Source organism: Nicotiana tomentosiformis, chromosome 1 (genome assembly GCF_000390325.3).
Source record: "Nicotiana tomentosiformis chromosome 1, ASM39032v3, whole genome shotgun sequence".
NCBI lineage: Eukaryota > Viridiplantae > Streptophyta > Magnoliopsida > Solanales > Solanaceae > Nicotiana > Nicotiana tomentosiformis.
This window is the reverse complement of record NC_090812.1, coordinates 7,924,678-7,939,651: the sequence shown is the minus strand read 5'-3', so window position 1 is coordinate 7,939,651 and position 14,974 is coordinate 7,924,678. Positions and strand designations below refer to the sequence as shown.

General features: G+C 38.7%; 1 protein-coding gene across 4 annotated transcripts; it reads left to right on the top strand.

The window, feature by feature from the left end:
• The first annotated feature begins 6,444 nt into the window (after window positions 1-6,444).
• On the top strand, window positions 6,445-14,564 carry LOC104090611 (eukaryotic translation initiation factor 4G). 4 transcript variants are annotated; one of them, XM_018768928.3, is made up of 12 exons: window positions 6,445-6,622; window positions 6,813-7,044; window positions 7,167-7,282; window positions 7,483-7,650; window positions 7,833-7,906; window positions 8,006-8,062; window positions 8,249-8,856; window positions 8,950-9,028; window positions 9,147-9,575; window positions 9,655-12,725; window positions 13,833-14,027; window positions 14,119-14,564. In XM_018768928.3, the coding sequence occupies exons 2-12, from the start codon at window positions 6,863-6,865 to the stop codon at window positions 14,450-14,452; spliced, it is 5,313 nt and encodes a 1,770-aa protein (XP_018624444.1). In that variant the 5' UTR covers window positions 6,445-6,622; window positions 6,813-6,862; the 3' UTR covers window positions 14,453-14,564. The 4 variants fall into 4 exon arrangements, with proteins under 4 accessions (XP_018624444.1, XP_009594044.1, XP_009594045.1 ...); XM_009595749.4 differs by having other exon boundaries at window positions 6,817-7,044; window positions 8,249-9,028; XM_009595750.4 differs by having other exon boundaries at window positions 8,249-9,028; window positions 9,147-9,557.
• Window positions 14,565-14,974: the final 410 nt, after the last annotated feature.

Sequence of the window (14,974 nt, the reverse complement as noted above, 5' to 3'; positions counted from 1 at the left end):
TTAATTTTCTGTTTAAATTAATTAATTGTTAAAAAAAAAATTATTCTTCCTCCCGAATTTATCTCATAATAAATATACTCTCCTTCCGGAGGTACATAAGAAAATGTCCTCCTTTCTTATGGAGCGGACCGAACTCCTCGGCAGGATAGATGCATCTATGAATCGCGTCGCACGTCCCTCGACAGTGTACACGATACTCTAGATCGGGTCGTACGTCCTCGGCAGAAATCGTGCTTAATAATAATAATAATTACACGATACTTTAATAATTTATTTCAGCTTGTGAAGTTATTTGATAAATTGAAAAATCCTTAAAAATTAATGAATTATTATTCTTGCTTGTTAAATAATTAATTGTTATTCCTAAAAATGATATTTAATTGATAAATTAAAAATTATTTGAATTGAAGGAATTTAATTAATATATTGAGAATTGTTGCATTTGAAGGATTTTGATTATTTTCGTTGGTTAAATAAATTATTGTAAATTCTGTAAATCATACTGATTTAGATATTCTAGCTGTATTTTAATTATTATTATTGACCCATAGTGAGTGTCAAAGTCGGTCATCTCGTCTCTACAACTTCGAGATTAGGCTTGATACTTACTGGGTATACGTTGTTTACGTACTCATACTACACTTGCTGCACTTTTTTGTGCAGGATCTGAGGCAAGTACTAGTGGGGGGCCTATCATCGTACACCCACGCTATCCAGGGGCATAGTGGTGAGTTGCCTTTCCGAGCCGTTCTGCAACTACTGGTGTCTCTCCTTGCATTTTTCATTCTGTCTATTTTATTTCAGACAGTATTTGAGGTTTTGTATAATCTACTAGATGTTCATACACTTGTGACACCAGGTCTTGGCACACACATTAGTAGAATTTGGGTTTTATTATTTTTCTTGGTTTAAATTTTGTCAATATATGCTTAATTTATTAACTTGACTTGCCTAGCTGTAGTGTTGGGTGCTATCACGGCCTATAGGTAAAATTGGATCGTGACACTTAATAACACCGCAACAATAATATAGAAGAAAATTATAATTATGTATAAAACAAAAAGTACAATGATTCTTTTGGCTCGGATTTAATTATTCAATATGTGAAATTTATGGGTCCGATTAATTCAAATTCGCATCAAATAAAATATTTGAAAGGAGGTAAACTATTCATTATGAACAAAATCTCAATATTTGAGGCTCAAACTCAAAACTTCTTAGAGGTTTGAAAAATTTCACCCCTCACCACATATCGTGGCAAAAAAGGACAAGAAAGGATCGTTAGGTAAAACATTGTGTTTAACTCAAAATATAGAAGGAACGTTAAAAAAAAAGTAGGGCCAAAATTAAAGTTTTATCAATATTTTTTCTACTTTCATTCCTTATATAAAACAAATAAGAGAAGACAATTTCGTAAACTATTTTTTTGTTTTGTTTAGAAAGACAAACTACAATTTGTGGTGGCACCTTTTGACATTTTCTACAGCGTCTGTAGAAAGAGAAAGTTAATCAACCGTGTTACCAGAAAACTGATAGGATCGCCTCATCAATGCATTATGCATTTAATATTTTTTCGTAAATTTAGATACTTTACTTTTATGACGAAAAAACAGATTATATTTTAAATTTTTATGTAAAATATTACTACAAATTATAATATTTATATATTAAATATTTCTAAGAACAATAATTAAAGAACTGCTATTTATTGAGTAGTTACTATGTTCGATTTTTGTGAGAAAGAGATTTTTATTAATTTCACCAAAAAAATTCAATATTGTTGGATACACCAAATCATGTTAGTTGACCGTAATTAGATAGAAAATTAATATAAGAATATATATCAATTTACTAATATCAAGTTAAAAACTTGCTTAAAATACCTATATCATGCACTTAGGTATCGTTTGGTTGCAAAAAAAAAAAGGAAAAAGAAAAAATCTCCCCGTACAATTTACTATGTTTTTTATAATGTTTGGTTTCCTCTTACACATCAAATATAGCTTGTTAACATAATATTTGGTTCATATCCCCCCTCCCCCCCCCTCCCAAATAATACTCTACAAACATAAAGTTATGTGGAATAACAACAACAACAACAACAAAAAATCAGTAAAATTCCATTAATGAGGTCTCGGGAGGGTAGTGTGTACGCAGACCTTACCTCTACCCCGAAGGAGTAGAGAGACTGTTTTCGAAAGACCCTCGGCTCAAAAACAAAAAGACAAAAGGACAAAAATGAGACAATATTAGTATCTCAACAGCAATCATAGGAAAAATAGGAACACCATGAAATCCAGAAGAATGATGCAAAGCAAAGGGAGACAATATTAGTATCACCACAGCAATCATAAGAAAAATAAGAACACCATGAAATCTAGAAGAAAGATGCAAAGCAAAAGCGATAGCTAGTAAATAGGACCTGCACTGAAAAGCGAAATAGTAAGACACAACATTGTCACTAGCTATCTTAGACCTATAGCCCTAATACGAAGTAAGGCACGACTCAACTATCTCCTAACCTATAGCCCTAATACTCGACCTCCACATCTTCCTATCAAGTGTCATGTCCTCGAAAATATGGAGCCCGCCATATCCTGCCCGATCACCTCTCCCCAAACCTTTTTAGGCCGCCTCTACCTCTTCTTGTACCCTCCACAACCAGTCGCTCACACCTCCGTACCCGGAGCATCTGGGCTTCTCCTCTAAACATGTCCGAACCATCTAAGCCTCGCTTCCCGCATCTTGTCATCAATGGGAGCCACGTGCACCTTCTCCCTAATATCATCATTCCTAATTTTATCTATCATAGTGTGCCCGCACATCCACCGCAACATCCTCATTTCTGCTACTTTCATCTTCTGGATATGTGAGTTTTTAACGGGCAAACACTCAGGCCTCATACATCATGGCTGGTCTAACTACCGCTTTATAGAACTTACCTTTGAGTATCAGTGGCACTCTCTTGTCACACAGGACTCCAGATGCTAACCTCTACTTCATCCATCATACCCCAATACAGTGGGTGACATTCTCGTCGATCTCTCCCCCCTCTGGATAACATAACCAAGGTACTTGAAGCTGCCTCTACTCGGGATGACCTGCGAATCAAGCCTCACATCCACGCCCACTTTCTCTGGCTCAACGCTGAACTTACACTCCAGGTATTCCGTCTTCGTCCTTCTCAGCTTGAAACCCTTAGACTCAAGAGCCTGTCTCCAAACCTCCAGCCTCTCGTTAACACCGGCTCACGACTCATCAATCAGAACTATGTCATCGACGAATAGCATGCACCATGGCACATCCCCTTGAATATGGTATATTAACGCGTCCATCACCAAGACGAATAATTATGTGGAATAAGAATGCATGTATTAATAGTATATGGATTAAAACTACAAAAATGACAAATTGGTTTTCGTATATTAAACAATTTTGTTAATAATGAATAAATTTTTAAAAAAAATTATACAGTATTGCATGTTAGTTTTTTATACAGTGAATCGAATTTCTAGTAATAAATAATCATTACATTACAATTCATTCCTTTCTAATCCCTACATTATAAATGTAATATTTTTAATCTTTGTTTAACAATTCATATACCATCAATTTTTGCATAACTTATTTTCACACCAAACGACCTATTACTTTAGTACATGTAATTAACAACAACAACAACAACAACAATCCAGTGTAATCTTACAAGTGGGATCTGAGGAGGGTAGGATGTACACAACCTTATCCCTACCCTAGAAGGGTAGAGACTTTTTCCGATTGACCCTCGACTAAAAAAGTTAAGATGGAAGAATCCCGGACAGTAAGTAATAGCAAGACAATACAATTAGAAAACTAAATCAAATATAGGAATAGAGAATATGAAAGAGGTACTGATAGCAAGTAATAACAAGACAATATATTTAAAAAACTAAATCAAAGGTAGCAATAGAAAATATGAAAGAAGTACAGCTAGCAAACTACAGAAGTACTGATGCCAAGTAATAATAGAACAAGAAATGCGATAATAGCAAACTAAGGATAAAAGGGGTACCATACTAACACTTAGGGGTGTTCGTGGTTCGGTTTGGATCGTTTTTTTCCTAAAAAGAAACCAATCCAAGTAAGTCGGTTTTTCAAATATTGGAACCAAACCAAACCAATTAAGTCATTTTTTTATCGATTTTTCGATTTTTTCGATTTTTTTATCGATTTTCTTCTTAAATATGAGACATACACTAGCAAACATATATTCCTGCGACTACATTTTCAACGTAACACTATTAAACCAATTGATTTTTGAGAAATCTATCATTTACTAAGGTATATTGATCAAGATATATTGATGACGATTGAATCAAATAGTGATGAATAATTTAAGTACTCAATTAAAAATTAATTATTTTTAACATGAAATAAATTCTTATACTTAACAAAAGAAAACTACCAATCAAATTAGAATGTAAAAGCAAAGAATTAGACTATTAAAATAGCAAAGAACTGACTAAGAATATAAATGACTAATATGTACTGTAAAATATTATATATATATATATATATATATATATATATATATATATATATATATATATATATATATATATATATATATGTGTGTGTGTGTGTGTGTGTGTGTGTGTGTGTGTGTGTGTGTGTGTGTAATAATAAATTTAAATAGCTATTTCTATAGTCGGTTTGGTTCGGGTTTTTCCGGTTATTTTTTGATTAAAATCAAAATCAAACGAAATTTGATCGGTTTTTAAAATTCAAAACCAAACCTAAAAAGTATCGATTTTTTGGTCGGTTTGGTTTGATTTTCGATTTTGTTCGATTTTTCGTGTTTTTATGAACATCCCTACTAACACTAATACTATCGAACTAGTGAAGACAAAGGGAAATACACACTACCTACTAACCTTCTACCCTAGTCTTCAACTTCCACGCCCTTCTATCCGAGGTCATATCCTCGATTAGCTGGAGTTGCGCCATGTCTCGCCTGATCACCTCTTCCCAAGACTTCTTTGACCTACCTTTACCCCTCCTCTTACCCCCAAGTCGAAACAAAACAATAGATGCTTGATATATTCTTTTACTTAAATTTTATCACTTAATCACGATTAACTTACGCGTATTCTTTCCACTATTATTACTTATCCAAGATAAATTTTATAATTTGAATGAGTATGCGGTGTGACTTACTTAACCAAGATACAACAACAACAACAACAACAACAACAACCAGTATAATCCCACTAGTGGGGTCTGAGGAGGGTAGTGTATACGCAGACCTTACCCCTACCCTGGGGGTAGAGAGACTGTTTCCGATATATCCTCGGCTCCATCCCTCCAAGAACTCCCCACCTTGCTCTTGGGGTGACTCAAACTCACAACCTCTTGGTTGGAAGTGGAGGATACTTGTCACTAGAGCAACCCACTCTTGTCTGACTTACTTAACCAAATAAGTTTTATAATTTGAATTGTGTGACTTTTGAGTATATGTTTTATGGGAAGTGGTAGGTATTTTTGCCAACTTCATCCTCGTTCCATGTCCCAAGTCCCAAATAGGGGTGCTTATCGGGCGGATCGGACGAATAATTACGCTTAACAGTTCGGCTTATCGGTTATCGAATTATAAATGTAGTAATCCGCTAGCCATCCAATAAGACAACGGGCGAATTGATATCAGATTAACGATTATTGGACGATTTATCGTCTAAACTAAATAATTTTTTTTGATCATAGCATCTTGCTGCTCTAGCTTTACAATTCGATCATATGCTGTTCTAACGTATATTCGAGGCACTCTCTTGCACATGACAATAAATCTCACATTATATTATGTACATGTTGGATATGAGACTATCTCAATCACTGCTCCCAAATGAAACAACAACCTTAATTATCAAGCCAAATAACAGGAATGAAGCAGAGAAGAAAGGATTGTAATCACTTCTATTGGCCATTTTTTGATCATAGCTTCTTGTTGCACTTTCTCTGTTCTAATGTATATGCTGTTCTCATATCCAACATGTACAGAGTATACTGTGGGATCTATTACAATGGAACAATTTTTTTGAATATTCAATGAAGGTAAAAGTATAAATATAAAAATACTTAACGGGTTAACAGTTTGTCCGATAAGAAAATTGAGTAATTCGCCCCCAAACCGTTAATTATAAAATCTCAATCCGTTCACTATTCATTACCCCGATAACCCGATACCAATAAGTCAATAAGCCATCGGTTCGATTCGATTAACGGTTACAGTTCGATTTTGAATAGTCCTAGTCCCAACCAACCAGGTCAATCCAGTTTCATTACCAAAAAGAACTAAAAAAAGAAAAATATACACTTTTTAAATATAAATATTCCATAGTTTTTTTTCATCAGATAAATTTTCCATTTTTCTCGTAAATGTTTAATAATCCCTGGAGTTCCTCTCTCTAATAAAACTTTTCCCTTGCCCGAAAAAAAAAAAACACATAAACGCTTAGAATACAACACGCACCCTTTTCCTTTTCCTCTCATTCTTCTTCTTCTCCTTCCTTTTCGTTAGCAGCGTGGTCATGATTCTCACCAATCGCCACTCTCATTGAAACCCTAATTTCGCCACTCGTCTTTTCAGGTAATACTACTGTAACTGACTATCACTGTTTCTAGGGTTTGTTGATTGGCGAGTTGGGTGAACAGCTCAATTATTTGGCTTTGTATTGAAGTGTGTTTCTGTAATTTTCTTATAGCGATTTTTAGTATTGAATTTCTATGCAAGTTTTGATTTTTTTGCTGAAAAGATTGGTGGATCTGTTGTATTGTAGATAGAAATCGGAAAAACACAGAATAAAGCGGTTTTTGAGGGTCTGGATTTATGTCCCACAATCAATCGAGGGCTGACACTCGCGAGGCTTTTCAGTACAGGAGAACCGGCCGATCCGGTAGCTTTAATCAGCACCTCGGCGGTAATAAAGGAAGTGGTGGTGGTGGCGGTGGCAGAGGCGCCGCCCCTCCTGTTTCTTCCACCACCAATCCCTCTCTATCTTCTAATAGAAGGTGGGTTTTCCGTTTGTTGCTGGGTCATTTTCTGAAATTTGATATTTTTGTAGAAAGCTAGGGTTTTCCCCCCAATATTTATTGGTGATTCTTAGATTTCCATTTTTGTTTGGTGCTCTTAGTTTCAACAAGAAGTATAATAATGCACAAGGAGGGCAACACAGGGTAAGTGGTGCTAGTACTGGCTCGGATTCTCATCAGAATGGTGCTCATCACCAACAACAACAAGCATTGCACGGTATGTCAATTGATTATAATTTTGTTTGCATGTGTATTAGGGTTGTGAAGTAGTTTGTTTTGAAGGCTACGATGGTCTGTATAGGTTTAAAGTCAACTGCTTTGATGATTTTGTGTAGTTTGGTGCAACAGAATGTATTAGTATTTTTTTTTTACTTCAATTCCGCGAAGTTAACTAATGCAGTTAATTTATTGTTGCAGGAGCATCAGATGTACCTGTTACTAGTGCGAATGCACCTGTTCCGGGTGCTCCTGTTAAGCAGACTGATGCTTCTACGCAAAAGATCACCCGAGCAGTGCCAAGAGCTCCAACTTCTAATGTTGCTGCATCAACCTCTGAGTCGACTGCACCTGTCACTCCTGCAAAAAGTATCTTCTTATGTGTCTATTTGTACTCTTTTTTTTGTTTTTGTGTGTGTGTATGTTGGGGGGGGGGATTGGTGGTGGTTTGGTTTGTACTGTGTAGTAATATTGGTGACACTTCCTATGTATTGTATCTCTGTTATAGTTGTACTTCAACTACTGAATGATAATACTTTCTGATGTTCTAGCTTCCGGAGATGCATCTAGGTCATTTCCACTTCAATTTGGATCTATAAGTCCTGGTGTCATGAATGTACTGCAGGTATCTCTAGACTCCACGATAGATGATATTTTTCTTTTTTGGTTAATTTGAAAACTTTCGCCCTAATAATGGAGGGATTTGCTTTTACAATGTTTATAGATACCTGCGCGGACGAGCTCAGCTCCACCAAATTTGGATGAGCAGAAAAGAGCCCAGGTTTTCGTTTCGTCTTCTTTTGTCTCTGATTATAATATAACTGCTACCTGATCTGATTACAGAGCTTGTCATTTAGGCTCTTTGTTATTGTTGGAGTATTGTGATGTTATTGTTGCCCATCGACCAAGCTATTCACAACCTCTCCGAGTTGCTTATATCTCTGATTCCTCCTTCATTAATTTGCAGGCTCGCAGTGACACTTCAAGAGCTATACCTTCATTGCCAACTCCATCTACGTCCAACCAGCCAATGCCAAGAAAGGATGCAGGACCCCAGAACCAGTCTAATCCTGGCGAGTCTCATGGTGTGGCCGCCAAACCCAAAAGAGATGTACAAGTTTCAGCTCCACCCGCAGTGACCCAAACTCAAAAGCCGTCTGCACATCCCATGCCCGGAATGCACATGCAAATTCCATTTCACCAGCCACCACAAGTTCCTGTTCAATTTGGTGGCCCCGGGCCACAAATTCCGTCTCATTCCATGTCTGCTACATCATTGCCAATGCCGATGCATCTGCCGATTGGCACTCCGCCTATGCAGCAGCCAATGTTTGTCTCAGGTCTTCAACCCCACCCAATGCAGTCTCAAGGGATGATGCATCAGGGGCAGGGACTGAGTTTTTCATCAGGAATGGGACCTCAACTACCTCCTCAGTTGGGGAACATGGGAATGAATATGCCGTCGCAGTTTCCTCAACAGCAGGCAGGAAAGTATCTAGGTGCACGTAAAACTGTGAAGATTACTCATCCAGACACTCATGAAGAATTGAGGCTTGATGGGACTCCTGGTTCGATGTCACATCCTAATATGCCACCTCAATCACAGCCTATTGCATCATTTCCTCCTGGTCATCCTATTAACTATTATCCTAATTCTTATAATTCCAGTTCTGTTTACTTTCAAGCTCCAAGTTCTCTCCCTCTCAATAACCCTCAGAGTTCTCAGCCACCAAGGCTTTTTAGTCAGGTTAGTCAAAGCTCAAGTCCTGTGTGGACTTTTCTATCTTAATTTTTCTTTGGCTTACAATTGAACTTCGTATGTGCGCACAATATAATGTTATCTTGTTCATGCAAATCAACTTTAGGTGACAGTGAAACCGGCTGCTAGAATACATCCAGAAAAAGAGCATTTACCATCTGTCAGTTCAGCTGCTTTTGGAAAAGATCAAGTGAGACTTTCGAAGCCTCCTGGAGGAGATTCAGCTCACCCTCAAAAAGACATGGACACTTTACATCAGAGCTCCTCCGCACAGTCAAAGATTGGCAATGCTTCAAAATCTGCATCAAGGCCTGTAGCAAACATACAATCTATTAAAGTGGCTGATTCTATCTCAGAGCAGAGCCCAGCAGCTGGTGTATCGCCATTGACCTCTCAGGCTCCCAGTGAGCCTTCAGTATCTGTAATTACAGATAGTAGTGTAGATGCAACAACTGAAACACTTGGCGTCCTGGAACCCACTGAAGATCAACAGAAAAAACAAGCAATAAGAGGACAGGTGACTATGCAGGATAAAGTATTTGATTTGCATACTTCTTTGAATGTACTATACTAGCTCGATGCCTCGATACTACTTATGACTGAAAGTTTTGCAGGCTCTTGGGAAATCTACCTCAGTTTCAAGTCCCCCATCCCAGTATCCACTAACTGGACACGTTGAGGTCAAGACTGCTGCTTCATTGGGCCCTGCTGCACTGGGAAACAGTAGGGAAAATCTTGCTCCTTCAGAGTCCGTTGTATTGAAAAGCTGCATTACTGGAGATAGTGGAAAAGAAGTTTCGCCCGAACTTTTGGATTCCAGAAATCTGGTTGCAGGTATGCCAGTACCTAAAACTGGGGATAGATATGAAGTAACATTGCCGGAGGTTGGTGAACAGGGTGAGAATAATATCTCGAAGCCGTCTTCTGGATCTCTTCTGGTAAAATCTGTTGAGGTGTCTGGCCTGACCGAAGAGGGATCTCCTGAGAAAGCAACAAATGCCAACATTGAGAGCGGTCAGCCAGAAACTGGAGAGGAAGATACAAATGCATCTGCCGGCTCAACTGGAGTTGATAGCATGGCTGATAGCATAACATCATCCACTTGTAATCAGAATTTTACAGATACTGAGGCTTGCACATCAGCAATAGGTCTATCAGCTCAAGATGATCAGGCATCAGATATTGCAGACCCCGAAGAAGCTGCTGTGACAGAATCGGCTGTAGTAAGTCAGGAATCTGCCTCTAATTTGGTTAAGAATTCTGATGAGGCCACTTCGAAGTGTGAAGATGAAAATACTGAAGCTGATAATACCGGTGTAGCTAAGTCGTCGTCTGGTGTCAAGGAGAAATCTCTGGTGGATTCCAATGTGCCTAAGGTTACTGCGGCTAAGGGAAAGATGAAAAAGAAAGACTTGTACAAGAAAGCAGATGCTGCTGGCGCGACTTCTGATCTCTATATGGCTTATAAGGGTCCAGAGAAAAAAGATGAACTTGCTCCATCTGTCGAAGCCGGCGAAATCACTTCTAAGAATAACTCGAAGCCTCTATCTGATGATGCGCCTCAGGAAGATCTTACATCAACTAAGAAGGTTGGTGAAGTTAAAACAGAGCCTGATGATTGGGAGGATGCCGCAGATATATCTACTCCTAAACTAGAAGCTGCTCCAGAGCACGGGAAGCAAGTTGATGGTGAAGATGGTGATGGTATGACAACCAAGAAATATTCAAGAGATTTCTTATTTAAATTTGCAGAACAATGTATTGATATTCCTGAGGGTTTCCAAGTTCCTTCTGATATAGCTGATATTTTGATAAATGCGAAAATCAGTGTTTCCCGTGAGCCTTGCCCTAGTCCTGGAAGAGCTCTCGATAGGCCATCTAGTGGACTTCGTGAACGCCGCGGAGGTGGCATTGGGGATGGAGATAAATGGAGTAAGATGTCTGGGCCTCTTATGCCTGGGCGAGATATACAGCCGGACCTTGTTTATGGGGGAAACGTTATGGGATTTCGACCTGGCCCAGGTGGCAATTGTGGTGTTTCGAGACACCCTCGAGCGCCGATGCCTATTGCTCAGTTTGCCGGGGGTATACTGCCTGGACCAATGCAATCTATGGGTCCTCATGGAGGAGTCCAGAGAAATGGGGTTGATGCTGACAGGTGGCAGCGTGGAACTGCTTTCCAAAAGGGTTTAATGCCTTCTCCTCAGACACCAGCAAAGATTATGCACAAAGCTGAAAGAAAGTATGAAGTAGGTAAAATAACAGACGAGGAACAAGCCAAACAGAGACAGCTGAAAGCTATCTTAAATAAGCTAACTCCCCAAAACTTCGAAAAATTATTCCAGCAAGTCAAAGAAGTCAATATTGACAATGATGTGACGCTCAATGGTGTAATTTCTCAGATATTTGATAAAGCTTTGATGGAACCAACTTTTTGTGAGATGTATGCCAACTTCTGTCAGCACCTAGCGGCAGAATTGCCTGATCTGAGCGTAGACAATGAAAAAATCACTTTTAAGAGGTTACTTCTGAACAAATGTCAGGTAGAGTTTGAAAGAGGAGAAAGAGAAGAACAAGAAGCTAATGTGACTAACGAGGAAGGCGAAGTAAAACTGTCGGCAGAGGAGAGGGAGGAAAAAAGAGTCAAAGCACGGCGACGAATGTTGGGGAATATCAGACTGATCGGAGAACTTTATAAGAAGAGAATGTTGACAGAGAGAATTATGCACGAGTGCATCAAGAAGTTGTTAGGTGACTATCATAACCTTGACGAGGAGAATATTGAAGCTTTGTGTAAGTTGATGAGTACAATTGGGGAGATGATAGATCATGCCAAAGCAAAGGAACATATGGATGTATACTTCGATAGGATGGAAAAGTTATCAAATAACATGAAACTTTCTTCTAGGGTGAGGTTTATGTTGAAGGATTCAATTGATCTAAGAAAAAACAAATGGCAGCAAAGGAGAAAAGTTGAAGGGCCTAAGAAGATAGAGGAAGTGCATAGGGATGCTGCCCAAGAACGACATGCACAAGCTACTAGGCTTGCTCGTACTCCTAGTTTGGGTGTTTCTGCTAGAAGGGGTCAACCAATGGATTTTGCTCCAAGAGGGAGTATGTTGTCTTCTCCAGGCTCTCAGATGGGTGGTTTCCGTCCTGTGTCTCCACAGGTCCGTGGCTTTGGCATGCAGGACGTACGGGTGGATGAGAGACATTCTTTCGAGAATAGGACATTATCACTTCCCCTGACCCAGAGGCCTCTTGGTGATGATCCAATCACACTTGGGCCCCAAGGTGGTCTTGCTAAGGGAATGTCTTCTAGGGGCCAACCTGCTGCGCCAAGCATTCCATTCACTGATAATGTGCCAAATTTTGGAGATTCTCGAAGGATGACACATGCCCAAAATGGCTATGGTTTGCCTGAACGTGCCCCTTATGCTTCAAGAGAGGAGCTTATGCCCAAATATATGCCCGATCGATTTTATAGTCAACATGATCAAGCAAGTGCACCAGAAAGGAACTTGACTTATGGGAGTAGGGATCGTGGATTTGATACTTCTCGGCCTGCTTCACCACCTGTGAGAAGTGGAGGGCCAATTTCGACACAGAATTTTGCTTCTGAGAAGGTTTGGTCAGAAGAACGTCTGCGGGACATGTCTATGGCTGCTATCAAGGAATTCTACAGGTACTTTCTTAACTAACTTTTTGCCTGATTATTATTTACTTGCATTATACTGGTATTGGTCCGACTATGGCTCATGTTCAGTGCAGACACCATCTTAGAATGGTTTCTTTTATTTACTTAAAATAAGTATCATTCTAGAACTGTTTACAGAAAGTTGCTTCTGTTACGCTGAAGATTTCGGCTCAACATTGGGTGTCATTCTTGAACTGTTTTCACTTAGCTGAAGATTTTGAAGGTGAGCCTTGGAGCAACGGTAAAGTTGTCTCCGTGTGACCTATAGGTCATGAGTTCGAGCCATGGAAGCAGCCACTAAGGCTTTTGTTAGGTTAGGCTGTCTACATCACACCCCCGGGGTGCGGCCCTTCCCCCGACTTTGCGTGAATGCGGGATGCTTTGTGCACCGGGCTGCCCTTTTTTACTTAGCTAACTTGTTCAAGATATCATCATGACCTTCTGAACCTTTAGGAAGTATGGGCTTATATTTACGTTTTGGCAATTAAAGATTTTGAGGAAGACCTCTTCCAATAGCCAACCTCAAGTAGTTTGATGTTGAGTAGTCGTTATTTTTGTTGTAAAGTGTAAACCATGAACCTAAAAGAGCCGTTCACCAACCAAAAAGGAGCGCAGTGTTAAGTTTGAAATTCAGGCTTGACAATTGATTTTCAGGATATCTGCAAAAGCATTTGCAGTGAAAACTTAGAAAAGCTGTGATCGTAGTTTGGGTTGGTGTGCTTTCTTGGCAGTTTGACGCACGAGGAACTTTGGTATTTTGTTGACTGAGAGTTGGTGTATTAGAAGAATCCGCTCACTGTTTGAGAACATTTACATTCTAACTATCCAACTTTTCTGTCTCCTATTTTACTAGGGAAATTGAAACTTATAATTTCTGGTAATTAAGATCTCATACTTAAAAAAACATAAGCTCCTTTAGTATTTGTCATCTTAAACTTCTCATCTTGTAGCAAAGTGTTGATTCTCCTAATACCCTAATCGTGAACGATTAATGTAGCATTGTTTCTACACCCGTTGTTTTGGTACGTAATTTTGTGCAGTATATTGTGACCTAATTCATCTTATTATTAATTAACTTGAGCCTTTTCATTTCAGTGCGAAAGATGAGAAAGAGGTTGCTTTGTGTGTAAAAGACTTGAATGCACCCAACTTCTATCCATCAATGATTTCAATTTGGGTTACCGACTCTTTCGAGAGGAAGGATATGGAGAGGGATCATTTGGCAAAGCTTCTCATCAGTCTAGCTAAATCTCAAGACGTGACAATAAGTCAAGATCAGCTTGTTAAAGGGTAGGCAGCTGTATTTTCATGTAAAACACAAATACAACTTCAAACCACTTGAAGTCTCTGTTTAACTTTATGTTTGTGTTTATTCTGTCAGGTTTGAATCCGTTTTGGTTACCTTGGAGGACGCAGTCAATGATGCCCCTAGAGCAGCAGAATTTCTTGGTCGCATCTTTGCAAAGGTCATACTGGAAAATGTGCTACCATTTAATGAAGTTGGGCATTTGATATACAAAGGTGGGGAAGAGGAAGGACGCCTTGTGGAAATAGGGCTTGCCGCTGAAGTTCTTGGGAGCGCATTGGAGGTAATCAAGCTAGAAAAAGGTGAGTCCGTCGTGTCGGAAATCTGCAGAAGCTCTAATATGCGGCTAGAGAACTTCCGGCCTCCAGGTGGTTCTAACAAGCAATGGAAACTAGACAAATTTATTTAGGTAACAGGGAGGGATTGTATCTTGGTAGAGATTCATGTCTAGTTTTTAGGGCACATTTTAATTTTGCAGATATATTTAAATGGTGATTAATATAAGGGTTTATATCCTTGAATTTTTTTAGTACCCATTATTTTGTGGAACTGCAATAATAGCAATAGGGTAAACGAATTTGTTTAATATCTTGGCCACTTCCAGTGTCCACCGTTATCAAGTTTAGAAAATAAGAACTTTTTAAGGAGAAGGAACACAACTTGGAAAGGGCTACACTTGAAGTTGAGGAAGTAGTATGCTTTCCTTAGTTTTGTACTTCAGTAGGGAGAACCGGGTGTACATGGACCGGGTTGATTCGATTTTTATCAAAATTAAACCAAACCACTATATCGATTTGGATTGGTTCGGTTTTTTCGGGTTTTCGGGTTTTGTTGTTACATGAATATTATTTCAATCTCACTTTGTTAATTTTTTTATAAGTAAATATATATTTAGTAAAAATTAAAAAAATTTGACAAACATATGATCTAT

Excerpts from the sequence above, each read along its gene's own strand:
- LOC104090611 (XM_009595749.4), top strand. The coding sequence starts at position 6,863 with ATGTCCCACAATCAATCGAGGGCTGACACTCGCGAGGCTTTTCAGTAC. Across the intron at positions 7,283-7,482 it reads ACAACAACAAGCATTGCACG|GAGCATCAGATGTACCTGTT; the intron begins GTATGTCAATTG and ends TTATTGTTGCAG. Across the intron at positions 7,651-7,832 it reads ACCTGTCACTCCTGCAAAAA|CTTCCGGAGATGCATCTAGG; the intron begins GTATCTTCTTAT and ends CTGATGTTCTAG.